Below are 23558 nucleotides of genomic sequence, written 5' to 3' on the forward strand. Positions count from 1 at the left end.
TCATCGTATTGTTCTAATGGCGTCGGTTTTAGTTTCGTCATGTATGTATGTATATTATAGAAGCTACATTTTGGCCGACGGCAAATTGAAAAATGGTAATATTTATTTTCAAATAAATTTTATGTATTTTTTTTTAGTAAAAATTTATAACAAGATATATCTCTTTTTAAATATGTTTTGTGGTCCTGAAAAGGACCGATTGTTTTAGTTTTAAAGTTCTTAAAATTTTCTCCAAAATAGCGTCAAGATAATGTTTAACCGCCGAAACCGTACAAAGTGCGGCCTTGTCTCTTCAAAGCGTAGACGACATCCATAGCGGTGACGGTTTTACGCTTAGCGTGTTCAGTGTAGGTGACAGCATCACGAATAACGTTTTCCAAAAACACCTTCAGGACACCACGGGTTTCTTCGTAAATCAATCCAGAGATACGCTTTACACCGCCACGACGAGCCAAACGTCTGATTGCAGGCTTGGTGATACCTTGGATGTTATCACGCAACACTTTACGATGACGTTTAGCGCCACCTTTTCCCAAGCCTTTGCCACCTTTACCACGACCAGTCATTTTTTCACTTTTTAAATTAAATTCACTTCACAAGTTATGCACAAGAACTAATACTTACCATGTTATTCATGTTATTCATATTTATTTTCCAATTCACTTAAAATTATTTTACATTTCCATTGTAGTCCTATATACATATAATACTCAACATGCTTATTCTACATTTCTCTGAGTCTATAATAATTCCAAATAAATTCTAGCAAGGCCAGCCCAGCCGATTTACCATAAGTATCTATTCCCGAATGCACGGATACATTAAATCCTCCCCGAAAAAATGGAAAAACAGGGAATGTAAAACCTACTATATAAAACCTAAGCTAAACTATCACTAACTAAATCTAATAAAACCAAAACGAATAAAAGAAAGAAATGCGTCCATCGCAATAAAAGCAAAATAAAATAAAATAAAATGAACAAAATCATAAAGCTATATACATCTCCACAACTATCTACACTATTTACAATCAGACCACAGGCACCCACTGTGCCGTGGCGTATACCATATCATCCATGCCATATTGGCGGAATCTCCTGTGGTAGAAAAGGGTACGTCCCTCCGAGTCACAAAATGCATTTAATTCCCATCAGGAGCCATGCTCAAACCAAGGCCGAACAGCGCCTGCCTTTTCTCAGCATCAGAGTTCAGTCCCCTGAAGGTCTCAGCGAACCCAGCAATCTTGGCCATGTATACATGGAAGTCCTGTCCGAACAGCCGTCTACACTCCGCATTGAAGAAGCCCATTGCCTGAGCCGCCCTCTGCGCCGTCTCATTCCTCATTCCAACTGGGGTGATCATTGGAGAATTCACATGCCTGGCAACGTTGGCATAAGAGCCCGCGGTCATCCTTGGTGGTGGTGGCGCCGGAGCCAGCACCTGGGCCCTCTTTGGAGGCGCCATGGTCACTTTCCTCTCTTGCATGCGCTGGAGTACTTCCAGGCGCTTCGGGCAATTCTTGTCGCTGGCCATGTGTCCGCTAGCCTTACAATTAGCGCAATATAGAGGGGCAACAGCCGCCCTGACAATCTCCCCTGTAGCCGGATCCTTGGATAAGGTCCCTTCTCCCCCGGCCTCGGCCGATGGCACACTGCACTCTCCTGGTCCGTGTGGAGATGCGCATCGCACGCATCTGTGCTCCATGCTGCAATTGGCCGCAACGTGCCCGAACCTCTGGCAGTTATGGCATTGGGTAACCCCTCCTGCTTTGTTCTTCACCATGTCTATTCTGCAGCCCAGTATGTATCTTTGCCTACGGAAAGCCTTCACATCGGAATCCTGGCCTAATTGTACGATCCATCTGTCGTACATGAGTTTCTTTATGACCATATCGCAGATCCTGATGCCAGTCGCGTCCAGGAAGGCCCTTAAATCCTCTACGTCATAGGTGCTAGACAAACCAGAAAGCATTATCGTATATGGCCTCATATTCCTCGGTGTGAAGGTGTAGAAGGACGTACCCTCTCCTATCAAATATTGCTTGACCCTAGCGTGATCTTCCAGTCTCACTAATTTAAGAACAATCATGTTCCTATTCTTTATATCAATATTAAAGAGATCATGTCCTAAAAGCCCCTTAAGACCTGACATGAATGTCTTAACATTTACCCCATAAACCTTCACTATAGGTGGGCTGACCTTACCTGATCCAACGGTCCTTCCCGCATCCGTGTTCGAGTCAGCGCCTCTGTTCCTGGTAGTGGTCCTCTGGTGATTCAAGGTTGTTGTTGTCATAGTTGTTGATGACTTTCCATTATTAGCTTGGGTCGTTTGTGGCTGCTTCTGTGTGGTCTTGCGAATAGCCCCTTTTGACATGTCTACAGTCGCCGGCGGTGCGACATCATCCTCTTCCATCAACGCTGCACCGAGGTTTTCGGCTACCTCGGTGGACCATTCGGTTATAGCCTTACTACCAGATGTAGCTATGGTAGTGCTGTCATAGTTGGTTGCTGTTGGCTGCAATTGGTGCATGGCAGCTTTAGTGGTGGTGCTGGCAGCAAGCCAGTTTGTCGTAAATGTACTACCAGATGTAGTGGTGGTAGTAATATCATTGTTGTTTCTTGCTGACTGCGATTGGTGTACAGTAGCCTCAGTAGTGATGTTAGCAGCAGCAACGAAACCAGATCGTGTGCCTTCAAGCTGTTCAATTTTACAGCGCAGCGTCTCCACAAGAGCACACTGTGCTTCCATTCTAGCAATCAAGTCCTGATTCCGCGCTTCAAGATTTCTATTCGCTGTCTCAAGCCTCTCAACGGCAAGTTGCAATTTCATGGCGTTATAGCTGGAATCGCCATCAGAACCATGGCCCTTCTTCCGCTTCCGCATTTTTGAATCTTCCTTGTCAGATTCAATTGACGATTTAGCCAAATCCATGGGGTGGCCGTTAAAATCAGTATTTTGCTGTCGCCGACAGTCGTTCTCATTGGGTCGTCGACCGCCAATGTCGTCATTGTGGTTGCCAGACATGTTATTGGCACTGCCTTCCAGTGTCACATTCGATAAATTGGCCGGAATATTTATCTCATAAGAGAAATTCTCGGCCGACACTTTAATCGTTTCCACCTTCTCCTCTATCTTAAAGCAATTGCTTTATCTCACTTCACTTGTTTAATTATTTACTGTTCACTGCACTTCACTTGGTGTTGTCACCACGGCTGCTCAGCCAATAATAATAATACTTACCATGCTGCGATACCTCATATTTATACAAAATCCGCTCTGAATTTACTACATACACATACGCTTCGATCTATCTTCGGGGTTGTTCGTATACACTTCGTGTGTACAGATACAAATGTTGAAGCATATACGCAGCACACACCCTTATTGGAAACTGTAGCCCGCCAAATTTTTTCTATAAATATCGGGAATCGCTCCGTAAGGCAACTATTACAGTGTTAACAGTGTTTGTGTGCATATCGTGAAGTGAACTAAAAACCTCTAGTGAAAAATGGCTCGTACTAAGCAAACTGCCCGTAAATCTACTGGTGGCAAAGCCCCTCGTAAGCAATTGGCTACCAAAGCTGCTCGTAAGAGCGCACCAGCCACCGGTGGTGTTAAGAAGCCACATCGTTTCCGCCCTGGTACCGTTGCTTTGCGTGAAATCCGTCGCTACCAGAAGAGTACTGAGTTGTTGATCCGCAAATTGCCTTTCCAACGTTTGGTTCGTGAAATTGCCCAAGATTTCAAGACTGACTTGCGTTTCCAGAGCTCTGCTGTCATGGCCTTGCAAGAAGCTAGCGAAGCCTACTTGGTCGGTCTCTTCGAAGATACCAACTTGTGTGCCATCCATGCCAAGCGTGTCACCATCATGCCCAAGGATATCCAATTGGCCAGACGTATTCGTGGAGAACGTGCTTAAATTATTGACATTTTAAAAGCCAACTTTTTTTTACAAAAACAATCGGTCCTTTTCAGGACCACAATATTTTTATAAAAAAGAGAAAAAAATTTATTCAAAACTTACACCTTTTTATTTTTATTAAAATAAATAAATATAGTCTTTTTTTGGGGATGGAAAAATACACTATTTATATTAAAAAAATTTTTTTCTTTTCTATGCGTTTTACTTTTGGTAATATTGGGTTTCAAAACATGGAGCGAAATCAAAAACTTTTTTTTAAAAAAAAATTATTTAATTTACTTTTTATGTTAAACTGAAAATTTTTATTTTCTATTAGCAACAGTATATTTGCTGTTATTCTTTTTGCAAAATTTGATTTTTCGTAGTAGCTACATAACAAGAATGAATGAAGATAAAAACAGGCAGGCCAATACATTCGAGAGAATTTTAACCTTAAATAGATAATTTAGATACATTGAATATAAATTTTTTCTGTATTTTTTATTATTTTTAAACAAATGATATTTTTTGCTATTCTAAAAACTGTTTTAAAAAGAATAAAATAGTATTTTAATATTTTAAATTATTAAAGGGAAATAGATTTCGTTCGGTATGCAACTGTTCTACATTTGCTTGCTTAGACAAGGGCATTTTTGAATTTGTGTTTAATTTCCAAAAAAAAATTATATATTTTTTTAAATTTGTGATTGCAACAATACATTGTTTAGAATTTACATTTTTAAATTTTTTATTTAGTTTCAAGTCCACTTTATATAGAAAAAAATATTTTATAATAAATGCAATAGAGCTCACCGCACATTTTGCATAGCCAACGACGTTGGTATAACATAGCATCGTAATATTTTAGACTTTTCGTAACAAACGTACACTTTTTACAAATTATGTAACATTTTAATAGAAATCTATCATTTCTATAATATTTTATGATAAAATTTTCCTAAAACATTTTTACATTAGAGCTTTCAAATTAATTTGCAGAAAAACTTTTATTCATGGAAAATACGCCAATATGGTGAATTCAACTGTCATAGACTACATAATAAAATCGATTATTTCACTATGAAAATCATCCAAATTTTCACTTTTTTTTACACTTCTTTCAAGAAAACATATCAAGATTCCATACTAAATTTTTATAAAAACCAATTTTCAATAAAAATTGGAAAATTTTTATAATTTAGTTACAATTTTATCATAACATTTTTATAAACTTTCAACTCAAACCCTTATAACTCGGTAACGCTTAAAGATAATTAACTCGGATTTTCTTTAATGATTAGCTGGATATCTCTACTAGAAGAATTGTATAAAAAATTAAAAGAAATTGTTACTATCTCATCGTAAAATGAATAATTCTGTGAAAACTTTTGTAAAAATTTTTATTCGCTTCCACACAACGTTTCGCAAAATTTCGTAGTTGACTACTATGTACTTCTCATAATTTCGATGTACCCAGCCATCACTAGTCTAAAGGTTGAAACCATATTTTCAACCAATCAGCGTACACCAGTAGTGAGTGTATATTTACAAAGTGTTAAAGTGTGTTTAAAAAGAAAAATATAAGTGAAATCATGTCTGACGCCGCCGTTGTTGAAGCCACCGCATCTCCAGTCGCCGCTGTTGAGAAAAAGGCACCTAAGAAAGCCGCTGCCAAGGCAAAGAAACCCTCTGCTGCCCCAAGCCATCCACCAACCCAACAAATGGTCGATGCTGCCATCAAAACATTGAAAGAACGTGGTGGTTCCTCATTGCCTGCCATCAAGAAATACTTGGCCAGCACATACAAAGTTGATGCTGTAAAATTGGCCCCATTCATCAAGAAGTACTTGAAGAGCGCTGTTGCTAGTGGAAAATTGATCCAAACTAAAGGTAAGGGTGCCTCCGGTTCATTCAAATTGTCCCCATCTGCCTCGAAGGAACCTAAAGCAAAGAGCGCTGAAAAGAAGAAGAAGGTCCCAGCCGGTGATAAGAAAAAGAAGGCAGCAGCACCCAAAAAGGCAGCCGGTGAAAAGAAAGCCGCTGCAAAGAAGCCTTCCGCTGCTAAAAAGACCGCCGAGAAGAAGAAGACCGAAAAGGCCAAGGCTAAAACTGCCAAAAAGACAGGTACAGTTAAAGCTAAACCCGCAAAAACAGCCGCCAAAGCATCAGCCACTAAACCAAAGGCACCCAAGGCAAAAACCACCGCTGCCAAGCCCAAAAAGGCTGCCGCAGCAAAGAAGCCAGCTGCCAAGAAGACCGCCGCTAAGAAGTAATTTTTCCATGCAAAATTACTTATCATGTCAAAATGATTATTTTCGATATTCGAAAGCAGTATATCTAACAGCCCTTTTCAGGGCTACAAAAAAATTTTTAAAAAGAGACCAAATTTAACTCAAACAATTTTTTAATTACCTAATAAATACTATGTTAATTTTAAGGGAAAAGCTAATCACAGCCCTTTTCGTAGCTGTAAAACATCTGTTGAAATCTTTTAATACCATTGTTACCTAATATGGGAATACATTACCCTTTAAGGAAATTTAAGTAATCACATGTTAAATGGGATTTTTTCCGCAACTGGATTAACTGTTTCACTTAGGGTCATAAACCAAAGCAATTACTAAGAATTATGAAAATCACTTAATGTTAAAGAAAATCTCATTTAGCATACCTAACCAATAAGAGAGTGGCGTACAATATTCCCTTCAAAAATCGCACTTAGCATACCTATTTCATTCTTTACGAGCATACCTACCCATAGATCTCGCGTACAAACGCATAAGTCCACATATACATCTCTACACCATTTCACGCTAACATACTAGTATACATCCCTAAAAAATTTAGTATCAACACACACGCTCACATATACTCGAACATCAATACAACGTTGCATACCGAGTGTTTGAGCATAAGAGCAATATGTGTTGATCATATTACTGTAGATGTAGATGGTGCTAAGCAAGGAGGGCAATATTAGAGTATGGGTAGTATACATATTTTATTTTAAAAAAGTAATAAGGGCAATGTGAGGGTGAGTGGTAGATATATTTTTTCTTTAAATTTGTAAATATAAATTAATTTTAGTTGAATAACGAATTAAGTCTCTTTTTTAATTTATTTTGTGGCCCTGAAAAGGGCCTTTGATGTTGTAGGGAAAATATTGTACGACGAAATAAGTATGCCATTTACTTGGAGCTGGTGTACTTAGTAACGGCTTTGGTACCTTCACTGACAGCGTGCTTAGCCAACTCACCGGGCAATAATAGACGGACGGCAGTTTGGATTTCCCGACTGGTGATGGTGGAACGCTTGTTGTAGTGAGCCAAACGGGAGGCTTCGGCGGCGATACGTTCAAAGATATCGTTGACGAAACTGTTCATGATGCTCATGGCCTTTGAGGAGATACCAGTATCGGGATGGACTTGCTTCAACACTTTGTAAATGTAGATAGCATAACTCTCCTTACGCTTGGTGCGTCTCTTGGTCTTGTCACCCTTAGTGATGTTCTTTTGGGCTTTGCCGGCCTTCTTTGCTGCTTTACCACTGGCTTTTGGAGGCATTTTCACTTGGTTTTTTTTTTAAGTCACACAAACACTTTTAACACTGTTCACGATTTTGTGTGTTTGATGGCTTACTCGGAATATTTAAACCATTTCATGCACAAGATATTCAGGTAGACGAAAACAGTCGCTATGTTTACGAAAACAACCCTCTAAAATTAGCTACACGTTGGATCCGAAAGTATAAATACTGCAGTTCATGCTGCGAACTAATATCATTTGTGTTTCAGTGCTAAGTGAAGTGAATTAAAAAAAAAAATAACTAAAAATGTCTGGTCGTGGTAAAGGTGGCAAAGTTAAGGGAAAGGCAAAGTCCCGTTCCAACCGTGCTGGTCTTCAATTCCCCGTCGGTCGTATCCATCGTTTGTTGCGCAAAGGCAACTATGCTGAACGTGTTGGTGCCGGAGCTCCAGTTTACTTGGCTGCTGTCATGGAGTATTTGGCCGCTGAAGTTCTTGAATTGGCTGGCAACGCTGCTCGTGACAACAAGAAGACAAGAATTATCCCCCGTCACTTGCAATTGGCTATCCGTAATGACGAAGAATTGAACAAATTGCTGTCCGGTGTCACCATTGCTCAAGGTGGTGTATTGCCAAACATCCAAGCTGTTCTCTTGCCCAAGAAGACAGAAAAGAAGGCTTAAATTATCTACGAGCATCAAAGAAAAAATGTAAATACAGGCCATCGTATAAATCAACAACAATCCGTCCTTTTCAGGACGACAAAAATTTTTTTAAAAGAGAAAAAACTATATCAAACCTTATTTTATCAAGAAAATTTACTTAAAAAATAGTTTTAAATAATAAATAAAATTTTAATTGTAGTTAAATTTAAAAAATATTTTTTGGTCGATTTTTTTTTTCAGTGGATTTGGTAATTTGCTAGCAATTTCGTTATTCGAAATTTCCTTAAACAATCCTGTTTTAGGCGTAAATACAAAAAAATCTGCCATCTATTGTTTATAGGTAAACATTTTCAAATATGTTTACATCTTATCGACTATTGCAGGTCTTTTAATATACATGTCATAATTATCAGTTATCAATTATCATGCATCAACATTTCGCCTATTTGCATACATTAACATAATAAGAATTTAGTTTTATCGACCCTACTCAAGATTATCGGCATTTAATAGGATCAATGTTACCATTAGGGTACTGTAAAAACTATTTATTTTACATTTGAATATCACATGGTAATCATTGTTCATTTTCTGATGCTGAAAAAAATTGGCATATGTAATAACAAAACATCGAAACGAAGTATCTACGATCGTCCCTCTTCGTACATTTGTGACAAAGTTAGCAGCTCCAAGCAAAGGAAACATTTAATGGTAGTATATGCGTGCATTTTGGTATCTGTGTGTATGTATGCTTTTTAGTGTTGTATACCATCGTTTCATCGTATTGTTCTAATGGCGTCGGTTTTAGTTTCGTCATGTATGTATGTATATTATAGAAGCTACATTTTGGCCGACGGCAAATTGAAAAATGGTAATATTTATTTTCAAATAAATTTTATGTATTTTTTTTTAGTAAAAATTTATAACAAGATATATCTCTTTTTAAATATGTTTTGTGGTCCTGAAAAGGACCGATTGTTTTAGTTTTAAAGTTCTTAAAATTTTCTCCAAAATAGCGTCAAGATAATGTTTAACCGCCGAAACCGTACAAAGTGCGGCCTTGTCTCTTCAAAGCGTAGACGACATCCATAGCGGTGACGGTTTTACGCTTAGCGTGTTCAGTGTAGGTGACAGCATCACGAATAACGTTTTCCAAAAACACCTTCAGGACACCACGGGTTTCTTCGTAAATCAATCCAGAGATACGCTTTACACCGCCACGACGAGCCAAACGTCTGATTGCAGGCTTGGTGATACCTTGGATGTTATCACGCAACACTTTACGATGACGTTTAGCGCCACCTTTTCCCAAGCCTTTGCCACCTTTACCACGACCAGTCATTTTTTCACTTTTTAAATTAAATTCACTTCACAAGTTATGCACAAGAACTAATACTTACCATGCTGCGATACCTCATATTTATACAAAATCCGCTCTGAATTTACTACATACACATACGCTTCGATCTATCTTCGGGGTTGTTCGTATACACTTCGTGTGTACAGATACAAATGTTGAAGCATATACGCAGCACACACCCTTATTGGAAACTGTAGCCCGCCAAATTTTTTCTATAAATATCGGGAATCGCTCCGTAAGGCAACTATTACAGTGTTAACAGTGTTTGTGTGCATATCGTGAAGTGAACTAAAAACCTCTAGTGAAAAATGGCTCGTACTAAGCAAACTGCCCGTAAATCTACTGGTGGCAAAGCCCCTCGTAAGCAATTGGCTACCAAAGCTGCTCGTAAGAGCGCACCAGCCACCGGTGGTGTTAAGAAGCCACATCGTTTCCGCCCTGGTACCGTTGCTTTGCGTGAAATCCGTCGCTACCAGAAGAGTACTGAGTTGTTGATCCGCAAATTGCCTTTCCAACGTTTGGTTCGTGAAATTGCCCAAGATTTCAAGACTGACTTGCGTTTCCAGAGCTCTGCTGTCATGGCCTTGCAAGAAGCTAGCGAAGCCTACTTGGTCGGTCTCTTCGAAGATACCAACTTGTGTGCCATCCATGCCAAGCGTGTCACCATCATGCCCAAGGATATCCAATTGGCCAGACGTATTCGTGGAGAACGTGCTTAAATTATTGACATTTTAAAAGCCAACTTTTTTTTACAAAAACAATCGGTCCTTTTCAGGACCACAATATTTTTATAAAAAAGAGAAAAAAATTTATTCAAAACTTACACCTTTTTATTTTTATTAAAATAAATAAATATAGTCTTTTTTTGGGGATGGAAAAATACACTATTTATATTAAAAAAATTTTTTTCTTTTCTATGCGTTTTACTTTTGGTAATATTGGGTTTCAAAACATGGAGCGAAATCAAAAACTTTTTTTTAAAAAAAAATTATTTAATTTACTTTTTATGTTAAACTGAAAATTTTTATTTTCTATTAGCAACAGTATATTTGCTGTTATTCTTTTTGCAAAATTTGATTTTTCGTAGTAGCTACATAACAAGAATGAATGAAGATAAAAACAGGCAGGCCAATACATTCGAGAGAATTTTAACCTTAAATAGATAATTTAGATACATTGAATATAAATTTTTTCTGTATTTTTTATTATTTTTAAACAAATGATATTTTTTGCTATTCTAAAAACTGTTTTAAAAAGAATAAAATAGTATTTTAATATTTTAAATTATTAAAGGGAAATAGATTTCGTTCGGTATGCAACTGTTCTACATTTGCTTGCTTAGACAAGGGCATTTTTGAATTTGTGTTTAATTTCCAAAAAAAAATTATATATTTTTTTAAATTTGTGATTGCAACAATACATTGTTTAGAATTTACATTTTTAAATTTTTTATTTAGTTTCAAGTCCACTTTATATAGAAAAAAATATTTTATAATAAATGCAATAGAGCTCACCGCACATTTTGCATAGCCAACGACGTTGGTATAACATAGCATCGTAATATTTTAGACTTTTCGTAACAAACGTACACTTTTTACAAATTATGTAACATTTTAATAGAAATCTATCATTTCTATAATATTTTATGATAAAATTTTCCTAAAACATTTTTACATTAGAGCTTTCAAATTAATTTGCAGAAAAACTTTTATTCATGGAAAATACGCCAATATGGTGAATTCAACTGTCATAGACTACATAATAAAATCGATTATTTCACTATGAAAATCATCCAAATTTTCACTTTTTTTTACACTTCTTTCAAGAAAACATATCAAGATTCCATACTAAATTTTTATAAAAACCAATTTTCAATAAAAATTGGAAAATTTTTATAATTTAGTTACAATTTTATCATAACATTTTTATAAACTTTCAACTCAAACCCTTATAACTCGGTAACGCTTAAAGATAATTAACTCGGATTTTCTTTAATGATTAGCTGGATATCTCTACTAGAAGAATTGTATAAAAAATTAAAAGAAATTGTTACTATCTCATCGTAAAATGAATAATTCTGTGAAAACTTTTGTAAAAATTTTTATTCGCTTCCACACAACGTTTCGCAAAATTTCGTAGTTGACTACTATGTACTTCTCATAATTTCGATGTACCCAGCCATCACTAGTCTAAAGGTTGAAACCATATTTTCAACCAATCAGCGTACACCAGTAGTGAGTGTATATTTACAAAGTGTTAAAGTGTGTTTAAAAAGAAAAATATAAGTGAAATCATGTCTGACGCCGCCGTTGTTGAAGCCACCGCATCTCCAGTCGCCGCTGTTGAGAAAAAGGCACCTAAGAAAGCCGCTGCCAAGGCAAAGAAACCCTCTGCTGCCCCAAGCCATCCACCAACCCAACAAATGGTCGATGCTGCCATCAAAACATTGAAAGAACGTGGTGGTTCCTCATTGCCTGCCATCAAGAAATACTTGGCCAGCACATACAAAGTTGATGCTGTAAAATTGGCCCCATTCATCAAGAAGTACTTGAAGAGCGCTGTTGCTAGTGGAAAATTGATCCAAACTAAAGGTAAGGGTGCCTCCGGTTCATTCAAATTGTCCCCATCTGCCTCGAAGGAACCTAAAGCAAAGAGCGCTGAAAAGAAGAAGAAGGTCCCAGCCGGTGATAAGAAAAAGAAGGCAGCAGCACCCAAAAAGGCAGCCGGTGAAAAGAAAGCCGCTGCAAAGAAGCCTTCCGCTGCTAAAAAGACCGCCGAGAAGAAGAAGACCGAAAAGGCCAAGGCTAAAACTGCCAAAAAGACAGGTACAGTTAAAGCTAAACCCGCAAAAACAGCCGCCAAAGCATCAGCCACTAAACCAAAGGCACCCAAGGCAAAAACCACCGCTGCCAAGCCCAAAAAGGCTGCCGCAGCAAAGAAGCCAGCTGCCAAGAAGACCGCCGCTAAGAAGTAATTTTTCCATGCAAAATTACTTATCATGTCAAAATGATTATTTTCGATATTCGAAAGCAGTATATCTAACAGCCCTTTTCAGGGCTACAAAAAAATTTTTAAAAAGAGACCAAATTTAACTCAAACAATTTTTTAATTACCTAATAAATACTATGTTAATTTTAAGGGAAAAGCTAATCACAGCCCTTTTCGTAGCTGTAAAACATCTGTTGAAATCTTTTAATACCATTGTTACCTAATATGGGAATACATTACCCTTTAAGGAAATTTAAGTAATCACATGTTAAATGGGATTTTTTCCGCAACTGGATTAACTGTTTCACTTAGGGTCATAAACCAAAGCAATTACTAAGAATTATGAAAATCACTTAATGTTAAAGAAAATCTCATTTAGCATACCTAACCAATAAGAGAGTGGCGTACAATATTCCCTTCAAAAATCGCACTTAGCATACCTATTTCATTCTTTACGAGCATACCTACCCATAGATCTCGCGTACAAACGCATAAGTCCACATATACATCTCTACACCATTTCACGCTAACATACTAGTATACATCCCTAAAAAATTTAGTATCAACACACACGCTCACATATACTCGAACATCAATACAACGTTGCATACCGAGTGTTTGAGCATAAGAGCAATATGTGTTGATCATATTACTGTAGATGTAGATGGTGCTAAGCAAGGAGGGCAATATTAGAGTATGGGTAGTATACATATTTTATTTTAAAAAAGTAATAAGGGCAATGTGAGGGTGAGTGGTAGATATATTTTTTCTTTAAATTTGTAAATATAAATTAATTTTAGTTGAATAACGAATTAAGTCTCTTTTTTAATTTATTTTGTGGCCCTGAAAAGGGCCTTTGATGTTGTAGGGAAAATATTGTACGACGAAATAAGTATGCCATTTACTTGGAGCTGGTGTACTTAGTAACGGCTTTGGTACCTTCACTGACAGCGTGCTTAGCCAACTCACCGGGCAATAATAGACGGACGGCAGTTTGGATTTCCCGACTGGTGATGGTGGAACGCTTGTTGTAGTGAGCCAAACGGGAGGCTTCGGCGGCGATACGTTCAAAGATATCGTTGACGAAACTGTTCATGATGCTCATGGCCTTTGAGGAGATACCAGTATCGGGATGGACTTGCTTCAACACTTTGTAAATGTAGATAGCATAACTCTCCTTACGCTTGGTGCGTCTCTTGGTCTTGTCACCCTTAGTGATGTTCTTTTGGGCTTTGCCGGCCTTCTTTGCTGCTTTACCACTGGCTTTTGGAGGCATTTTCACTTGGTTTTTTTTTTAAGTCACACAAACACTTTTAACACTGTTCACGATTTTGTGTGTTTGATGGCTTACTCGGAATATTTAAACCATTTCATGCACAAGATATTCAGGTAGACGAAAACAGTCGCTATGTTTACGAAAACAACCCTCTAAAATTAGCTACACGTTGGATCCGAAAGTATAAATACTGCAGTTCATGCTGCGAACTAATATCATTTGTGTTTCAGTGCTAAGTGAAGTGAATTAAAAAAAAAAATAACTAAAAATGTCTGGTCGTGGTAAAGGTGGCAAAGTTAAGGGAAAGGCAAAGTCCCGTTCCAACCGTGCTGGTCTTCAATTCCCCGTCGGTCGTATCCATCGTTTGTTGCGCAAAGGCAACTATGCTGAACGTGTTGGTGCCGGAGCTCCAGTTTACTTGGCTGCTGTCATGGAGTATTTGGCCGCTGAAGTTCTTGAATTGGCTGGCAACGCTGCTCGTGACAACAAGAAGACAAGAATTATCCCCCGTCACTTGCAATTGGCTATCCGTAATGACGAAGAATTGAACAAATTGCTGTCCGGTGTCACCATTGCTCAAGGTGGTGTATTGCCAAACATCCAAGCTGTTCTCTTGCCCAAGAAGACAGAAAAGAAGGCTTAAATTATCTACGAGCATCAAAGAAAAAATGTAAATACAGGCCATCGTATAAATCAACAACAATCCGTCCTTTTCAGGACGACAAAAATTTTTTTAAAAGAGAAAAAACTATATCAAACCTTATTTTATCAAGAAAATTTACTTAAAAAATAGTTTTAAATAATAAATAAAATTTTAATTGTAGTTAAATTTAAAAAATATTTTTTGGTCGATTTTTTTTTTCAGTGGATTTGGTAATTTGCTAGCAATTTCGTTATTCGAAATTTCCTTAAACAATCCTGTTTTAGGCGTAAATACAAAAAAATCTGCCATCTATTGTTTATAGGTAAACATTTTCAAATATGTTTACATCTTATCGACTATTGCAGGTCTTTTAATATACATGTCATAATTATCAGTTATCAATTATCATGCATCAACATTTCGCCTATTTGCATACATTAACATAATAAGAATTTAGTTTTATCGACCCTACTCAAGATTATCGGCATTTAATAGGATCAATGTTACCATTAGGGTACTGTAAAAACTATTTATTTTACATTTGAATATCACATGGTAATCATTGTTCATTTTCTGATGCTGAAAAAAATTGGCATATGTAATAACAAAACATCGAAACGAAGTATCTACGATCGTCCCTCTTCGTACATTTGTGACAAAGTTAGCAGCTCCAAGCAAAGGAAACATTTAATGGTAGTATATGCGTGCATTTTGGTATCTGTGTGTATGTATGCTTTTTAGTGTTGTATACCATCGTTTCATCGTATTGTTCTAATGGCGTCGGTTTTAGTTTCGTCATGTATGTATGTATATTATAGAAGCTACATTTTGGCCGACGGCAAATTGAAAAATGGTAATATTTATTTTCAAATAAATTTTATGTATTTTTTTTTAGTAAAAATTTATAACAAGATATATCTCTTTTTAAATATGTTTTGTGGTCCTGAAAAGGACCGATTGTTTTAGTTTTAAAGTTCTTAAAATTTTCTCCAAAATAGCGTCAAGATAATGTTTAACCGCCGAAACCGTACAAAGTGCGGCCTTGTCTCTTCAAAGCGTAGACGACATCCATAGCGGTGACGGTTTTACGCTTAGCGTGTTCAGTGTAGGTGACAGCATCACGAATAACGTTTTCCAAAAACACCTTCAGGACACCACGGGTTTCTTCGTAAATCAATCCAGAGATACGCTTTACACCGCCACGACGAGCCAAACGTCTGATTGCAGGCTTGGTGATACCTTGGATGTTATCACGCAACACTTTACGATGACGTTTAGCGCCACCTTTTCCCAAGCCTTTGCCACCTTTACCACGACCAGTCATTTTTTCACTTTTTAAATTAAATTCACTTCACAAGTTATGCACAAGAACTAATACTTACCATGCTGCGATACCTCATATTTATACAAAATCCGCTCTGAATTTACTACATACACATACGCTTCGATCTATCTTCGGGGTTGTTCGTATACACTTCGTGTGTACAGATACAAATGTTGAAGCATATACGCAGCACACACCCTTATTGGAAACTGTAGCCCGCCAAATTTTTTCTATAAATATCGGGAATCGCTCCGTAAGGCAACTATTACAGTGTTAACAGTGTTTGTGTGCATATCGTGAAGTGAACTAAAAACCTCTAGTGAAAAATGGCTCGTACTAAGCAAACTGCCCGTAAATCTACTGGTGGCAAAGCCCCTCGTAAGCAATTGGCTACCAAAGCTGCTCGTAAGAGCGCACCAGCCACCGGTGGTGTTAAGAAGCCACATCGTTTCCGCCCTGGTACCGTTGCTTTGCGTGAAATCCGTCGCTACCAGAAGAGTACTGAGTTGTTGATCCGCAAATTGCCTTTCCAACGTTTGGTTCGTGAAATTGCCCAAGATTTCAAGACTGACTTGCGTTTCCAGAGCTCTGCTGTCATGGCCTTGCAAGAAGCTAGCGAAGCCTACTTGGTCGGTCTCTTCGAAGATACCAACTTGTGTGCCATCCATGCCAAGCGTGTCACCATCATGCCCAAGGATATCCAATTGGCCAGACGTATTCGTGGAGAACGTGCTTAAATTATTGACATTTTAAAAGCCAACTTTTTTTTACAAAAACAATCGGTCCTTTTCAGGACCACAATATTTTTATAAAAAAGAGAAAAAAATTTATTCAAAACTTACACCTTTTTATTTTTATTAAAATAAATAAATATAGTCTTTTTTTGGGGATGGAAAAATACACTATTTATATTAAAAAAATTTTTTTCTTTTCTATGCGTTTTACTTTTGGTAATATTGGGTTTCAAAACATGGAGCGAAATCAAAAACTTTTTTTTAAAAAAAAATTATTTAATTTACTTTTTATGTTAAACTGAAAATTTTTATTTTCTATTAGCAACAGTATATTTGCTGTTATTCTTTTTGCAAAATTTGATTTTTCGTAGTAGCTACATAACAAGAATGAATGAAGATAAAAACAGGCAGGCCAATACATTCGAGAGAATTTTAACCTTAAATAGATAATTTAGATACATTGAATATAAATTTTTTCTGTATTTTTTATTATTTTTAAACAAATGATATTTTTTGCTATTCTAAAAACTGTTTTAAAAAGAATAAAATAGTATTTTAATATTTTAAATTATTAAAGGGAAATAGATTTCGTTCGGTATGCAACTGTTCTACATTTGCTTGCTTAGACAAGGGCATTTTTGAATTTGTGTTTAATTTCCAAAAAAAAATTATATATTTTTTTAAATTTGTGATTGCAACAATACATTGTTTAGAATTTACATTTTTAAATTTTTTATTTAGTTTCAAGTCCACTTTATATAGAAAAAAATATTTTATAATAAATGCAATAGAGCTCACCGCACATTTTGCATAGCCAACGACGTTGGTATAACATAGCATCGTAATATTTTAGACTTTTCGTAACAAACGTACACTTTTTACAAATTATGTAACATTTTAATAGAAATCTATCATTTCTATAATATTTTATGATAAAATTTTCCTAAAACATTTTTACATTAGAGCTTTCAAATTAATTTGCAGAAAAACTTTTATTCATGGAAAATACGCCAATATGGTGAATTCAACTGTCATAGACTACATAATAAAATCGATTATTTCACTATGAAAATCATCCAAATTTTCACTTTTTTTTACACTTCTTTCAAGAAAACATATCAAGATTCCATACTAAATTTTTATAAAAACCAATTTTCAATAAAAATTGGAAAATTTTTATAATTTAGTTACAATTTTATCATAACATTTTTATAAACTTTCAACTCAAACCCTTATAACTCGGTAACGCTTAAAGATAATTAACTCGGATTTTCTTTAATGATTAGCTGGATATCTCTACTAGAAGAATTGTATAAAAAATTAAAAGAAATTGTTACTATCTCATCGTAAAATGAATAATTCTGTGAAAACTTTTGTAAAAATTTTTATTCGCTTCCACACAACGTTTCGCAAAATTTCGTAGTTGACTACTATGTACTTCTCATAATTTCGATGTACCCAGCCATCACTAGTCTAAAGGTTGAAACCATATTTTCAACCAATCAGCGTACACCAGTAGTGAGTGTATATTTACAAAGTGTTAAAGTGTGTTTAAAAAGAAAAATATAAGTGAAATCATGTCTGACGCCGCCGTTGTTGAAGCCACCGCATCTCCAGTCGCCGCTGTTGAGAAAAAGGCACCTAAGAAAGCCGCTGCCAAGGCAAAGAAACCCTCTGCTGCCCCAAGCCATCCACCAACCCAACAAATGGTCGATGCTGCCATCAAAACATTGAAAGAACGTGGTGGTTCCTCATTGCCTGCCATCAAGAAATACTTGGCCAGCACATACAAAGTTGATGCTGTAAAATTGGCCCCATTCATCAAGAAGTACTTGAAGAGCGCTGTTGCTAGTGGAAAATTGATCCAAACTAAAGGTAAGGGTGCCTCCGGTTCATTCAAATTGTCCCCATCTGCCTCGAAGGAACCTAAAGCAAAGAGCGCTGAAAAGAAGAAGAAGGTCCCAGCCGGTGATAAGAAAAAGAAGGCAGCAGCACCCAAAAAGGCAGCCGGTGAAAAGAAAGCCGCTGCAAAGAAGCCTTCCGCTGCTAAAAAGACCGCCGAGAAGAAGAAGACCGAAAAGGCCAAGGCTAAAACTGCCAAAAAGACAGGTACAGTTAAAGCTAAACCCGCAAAAACAGCCGCCAAAGCATCAGCCACTAAACCAAAGGCACCCAAGGCAAAAACCACCGCTGCCAAGCCCAAAAAGGCTGCCGCAGCAAAGAAGCCAGCTGCCAAGAAGACCGCCGCTAAGAAGTAATTTTTCCATGCAAAATTACTTATCATGTCAAAATGATTATTTTCGATATTCGAAAGCAGTATATCTAACAGCCCTTTTCAGGGCTACAAAAAAATTTTTAAAAAGAGACCAAATTTAACTCAAACAATTTTTTAATTACCTAATAAATACTATGTTAATTTTAAGGGAAAAGCTAATCACAGCCCTTTTCGTAGCTGTAAAACATCTGTTGAAATCTTTTAATACCATTGTTACCTAATATGGGAATACATTACCCTTTAAGGAAATTTAAGTAATCACATGTTAAATGGGATTTTTTCCGCAACTGGATTAACTGTTTCACTTAGGGTCATAAACCAAAGCAATTACTAAGAATTATGAAAATCACTTAATGTTAAAGAAAATCTCATTTAGCATACCTAACCAATAAGAGAGTGGCGTACAATATTCCCTTCAAAAATCGCACTTAGCATACCTATTTCATTCTTTACGAGCATACCTACCCATAGATCTCGCGTACAAACGCATAAGTCCACATATACATCTCTACACCATTTCACGCTAACATACTAGTATACATCCCTAAAAAATTTAGTATCAACACACACGCTCACATATACTCGAACATCAATACAACGTTGCATACCGAGTGTTTGAGCATAAGAGCAATATGTGTTGATCATATTACTGTAGATGTAGATGGTGCTAAGCAAGGAGGGCAATATTAGAGTATGGGTAGTATACATATTTTATTTTAAAAAAGTAATAAGGGCAATGTGAGGGTGAGTGGTAGATATATTTTTTCTTTAAATTTGTAAATATAAATTAATTTTAGTTGAATAACGAATTAAGTCTCTTTTTTAATTTATTTTGTGGCCCTGAAAAGGGCCTTTGATGTTGTAGGGAAAATATTGTACGACGAAATAAGTATGCCATTTACTTGGAGCTGGTGTACTTAGTAACGGCTTTGGTACCTTCACTGACAGCGTGCTTAGCCAACTCACCGGGCAATAATAGACGGACGGCAGTTTGGATTTCCCGACTGGTGATGGTGGAACGCTTGTTGTAGTGAGCCAAACGGGAGGCTTCGGCGGCGATACGTTCAAAGATATCGTTGACGAAACTGTTCATGATGCTCATGGCCTTTGAGGAGATACCAGTATCGGGATGGACTTGCTTCAACACTTTGTAAATGTAGATAGCATAACTCTCCTTACGCTTGGTGCGTCTCTTGGTCTTGTCACCCTTAGTGATGTTCTTTTGGGCTTTGCCGGCCTTCTTTGCTGCTTTACCACTGGCTTTTGGAGGCATTTTCACTTGGTTTTTTTTTTAAGTCACACAAACACTTTTAACACTGTTCACGATTTTGTGTGTTTGATGGCTTACTCGGAATATTTAAACCATTTCATGCACAAGATATTCAGGTAGACGAAAACAGTCGCTATGTTTACGAAAACAACCCTCTAAAATTAGCTACACGTTGGATCCGAAAGTATAAATACTGCAGTTCATGCTGCGAACTAATATCATTTGTGTTTCAGTGCTAAGTGAAGTGAATTAAAAAAAAAAATAACTAAAAATGTCTGGTCGTGGTAAAGGTGGCAAAGTTAAGGGAAAGGCAAAGTCCCGTTCCAACCGTGCTGGTCTTCAATTCCCCGTCGGTCGTATCCATCGTTTGTTGCGCAAAGGCAACTATGCTGAACGTGTTGGTGCCGGAGCTCCAGTTTACTTGGCTGCTGTCATGGAGTATTTGGCCGCTGAAGTTCTTGAATTGGCTGGCAACGCTGCTCGTGACAACAAGAAGACAAGAATTATCCCCCGTCACTTGCAATTGGCTATCCGTAATGACGAAGAATTGAACAAATTGCTGTCCGGTGTCACCATTGCTCAAGGTGGTGTATTGCCAAACATCCAAGCTGTTCTCTTGCCCAAGAAGACAGAAAAGAAGGCTTAAATTATCTACGAGCATCAAAGAAAAAATGTAAATACAGGCCATCGTATAAATCAACAACAATCCGTCCTTTTCAGGACGACAAAAATTTTTTTAAAAGAGAAAAAACTATATCAAACCTTATTTTATCAAGAAAATTTACTTAAAAAATAGTTTTAAATAATAAATAAAATTTTAATTGTAGTTAAATTTAAAAAATATTTTTTGGTCGATTTTTTTTTTCAGTGGATTTGGTAATTTGCTAGCAATTTCGTTATTCGAAATTTCCTTAAACAATCCTGTTTTAGGCGTAAATACAAAAAAATCTGCCATCTATTGTTTATAGGTAAACATTTTCAAATATGTTTACATCTTATCGACTATTGCAGGTCTTTTAATATACATGTCATAATTATCAGTTATCAATTATCATGCATCAACATTTCGCCTATTTGCATACATTAACATAATAAGAATTTAGTTTTATCGACCCTACTCAAGATTATCGGCATTTAATAGGATCAATGTTACCATTAGGGTACTGTAAAAACTATTTATTTTACATTTGAATATCACATGGTAATCATTGTTCATTTTCTGATGCTGAAAAAAATTGGCATATGTAATAACAAAACATCGAAACGAAGTATCTACGATCGTCCCTCTTCGTACATTTGTGACAAAGTTAGCAGCTCCAAGCAAAGGAAACATTTAATGGTAGTATATGCGTGCATTTTGGTATCTGTGTGTATGTATGCTTTTTAGTGTTGTATACCATCGTTTCATCGTATTGTTCTAATGGCGTCGGTTTTAGTTTCGTCATGTATGTATGTATATTATAGAAGCTACATTTTGGCCGACGGCAAATTGAAAAATGGTAATATTTATTTTCAAATAAATTTTATGTATTTTTTTTTAGTAAAAATTTATAACAAGATATATCTCTTTTTAAATATGTTTTGTGGTCCTGAAAAGGACCGATTGTTTTAGTTTTAAAGTTCTTAAAATTTTCTCCAAAATAGCGTCAAGATAATGTTTAACCGCCGAAACCGTACAAAGTGCGGCCTTGTCTCTTCAAAGCGTAGACGACATCCATAGCGGTGACGGTTTTACGCTTAGCGTGTTCAGTGTAGGTGACAGCATCACGAATAACGTTTTCCAAAAACACCTTCAGGACACCACGGGTTTCTTCGTAAATCAATCCAGAGATACGCTTTACACCGCCACGACGAGCCAAACGTCTGATTGCAGGCTTGGTGATACCTTGGATGTTATCACGCAACACTTTACGATGACGTTTAGCGCCACCTTTTCCCAAGCCTTTGCCACCTTTACCACGACCAGTCATTTTTTCACTTTTTAAATTAAATTCACTTCACAAGTTATGCACAAGAACTAATACTTACCATGCTGCGATACCTCATATTTATACAAAATCCGCTCTGAATTTACTACATACACATACGCTTCGATCTATCTTCGGGGTTGTTCGTATACACTTCGTGTGTACAGATACAAATGTTGAAGCATATACGCAGCACACACCCTTATTGGAAACTGTAGCCCGCCAAATTTTTTCTATAAATATCGGGAATCGCTCCGTAAGGCAACTATTACAGTGTTAACAGTGTTTGTGTGCATATCGTGAAGTGAACTAAAAACCTCTAGTGAAAAATGGCTCGTACTAAGCAAACTGCCCGTAAATCTACTGGTGGCAAAGCCCCTCGTAAGCAATTGGCTACCAAAGCTGCTCGTAAGAGCGCACCAGCCACCGGTGGTGTTAAGAAGCCACATCGTTTCCGCCCTGGTACCGTTGCTTTGCGTGAAATCCGTCGCTACCAGAAGAGTACTGAGTTGTTGATCCGCAAATTGCCTTTCCAACGTTTGGTTCGTGAAATTGCCCAAGATTTCAAGACTGACTTGCGTTTCCAGAGCTCTGCTGTCATGGCCTTGCAAGAAGCTAGCGAAGCCTACTTGGTCGGTCTCTTCGAAGATACCAACTTGTGTGCCATCCATGCCAAGCGTGTCACCATCATGCCCAAGGATATCCAATTGGCCAGACGTATTCGTGGAGAACGTGCTTAAATTATTGACATTTTAAAAGCCAACTTTTTTTTACAAAAACAATCGGTCCTTTTCAGGACCACAATATTTTTATAAAAAAGAGAAAAAAATTTATTCAAAACTTACACCTTTTTATTTTTATTAAAATAAATAAATATAGTCTTTTTTTGGGGATGGAAAAATACACTATTTATATTAAAAAAATTTTTTTCTTTTCTATGCGTTTTACTTTTGGTAATATTGGGTTTCAAAACATGGAGCGAAATCAAAAACTTTTTTTTAAAAAAAAATTATTTAATTTACTTTTTATGTTAAACTGAAAATTTTTATTTTCTATTAGCAACAGTATATTTGCTGTTATTCTTTTTGCAAAATTTGATTTTTCGTAGTAGCTACATAACAAGAATGAATGAAGATAAAAACAGGCAGGCCAATACATTCGAGAGAATTTTAACCTTAAATAGATAATTTAGATACATTGAATATAAATTTTTTCTGTATTTTTTATTATTTTTAAACAAATGATATTTTTTGCTATTCTAAAAACTGTTTTAAAAAGAATAAAATAGTATTTTAATATTTTAAATTATTAAAGGGAAATAGATTTCGTTCGGTATGCAACTGTTCTACATTTGCTTGCTTAGACAAGGGCATTTTTGAATTTGTGTTTAATTTCCAAAAAAAAATTATATATTTTTTTAAATTTGTGATTGCAACAATACATTGTTTAGAATTTACATTTTTAAATTTTTTATTTAGTTTCAAGTCCACTTTATATAGAAAAAAATATTTTATAATAAATGCAATAGAGCTCACCGCACATTTTGCATAGCCAACGACGTTGGTATAACATAGCATCGTAATATTTTAGACTTTTCGTAACAAACGTACACTTTTTACAAATTATGTA

At 36.4% G+C, this 23558-nt stretch overlaps 2 protein-coding genes across 2 annotated transcripts; both read left to right on the plus strand.

Moving 5' to 3' along the window:
• Positions 1-3511: 3511 nt before the first annotated feature.
• Positions 3512-10171, plus strand: LOC131996124 (histone H3-like). Its single transcript, XM_059365575.1, has 2 exons — positions 3512-3910; positions 9767-10171. Exons 1-2 carry the CDS (start codon positions 3512-3514, stop codon positions 10169-10171), a joined length of 804 nt encoding a protein of 267 aa, XP_059221558.1.
• Positions 10172-16009: 5838 nt separating this feature from the next.
• Positions 16010-22669, plus strand: LOC131996125 (histone H3-like). Its single transcript, XM_059365576.1, has 2 exons — positions 16010-16408; positions 22265-22669. Exons 1-2 carry the CDS (start codon positions 16010-16012, stop codon positions 22667-22669), a joined length of 804 nt encoding a protein of 267 aa, XP_059221559.1.
• Positions 22670-23558: the final 889 nt, after the last annotated feature.

This window comes from Stomoxys calcitrans, chromosome 3 (assembly GCF_963082655.1).
Source record: "Stomoxys calcitrans chromosome 3, idStoCalc2.1, whole genome shotgun sequence".
Classification (NCBI taxonomy): domain Eukaryota; kingdom Metazoa; phylum Arthropoda; class Insecta; order Diptera; family Muscidae; genus Stomoxys; species Stomoxys calcitrans.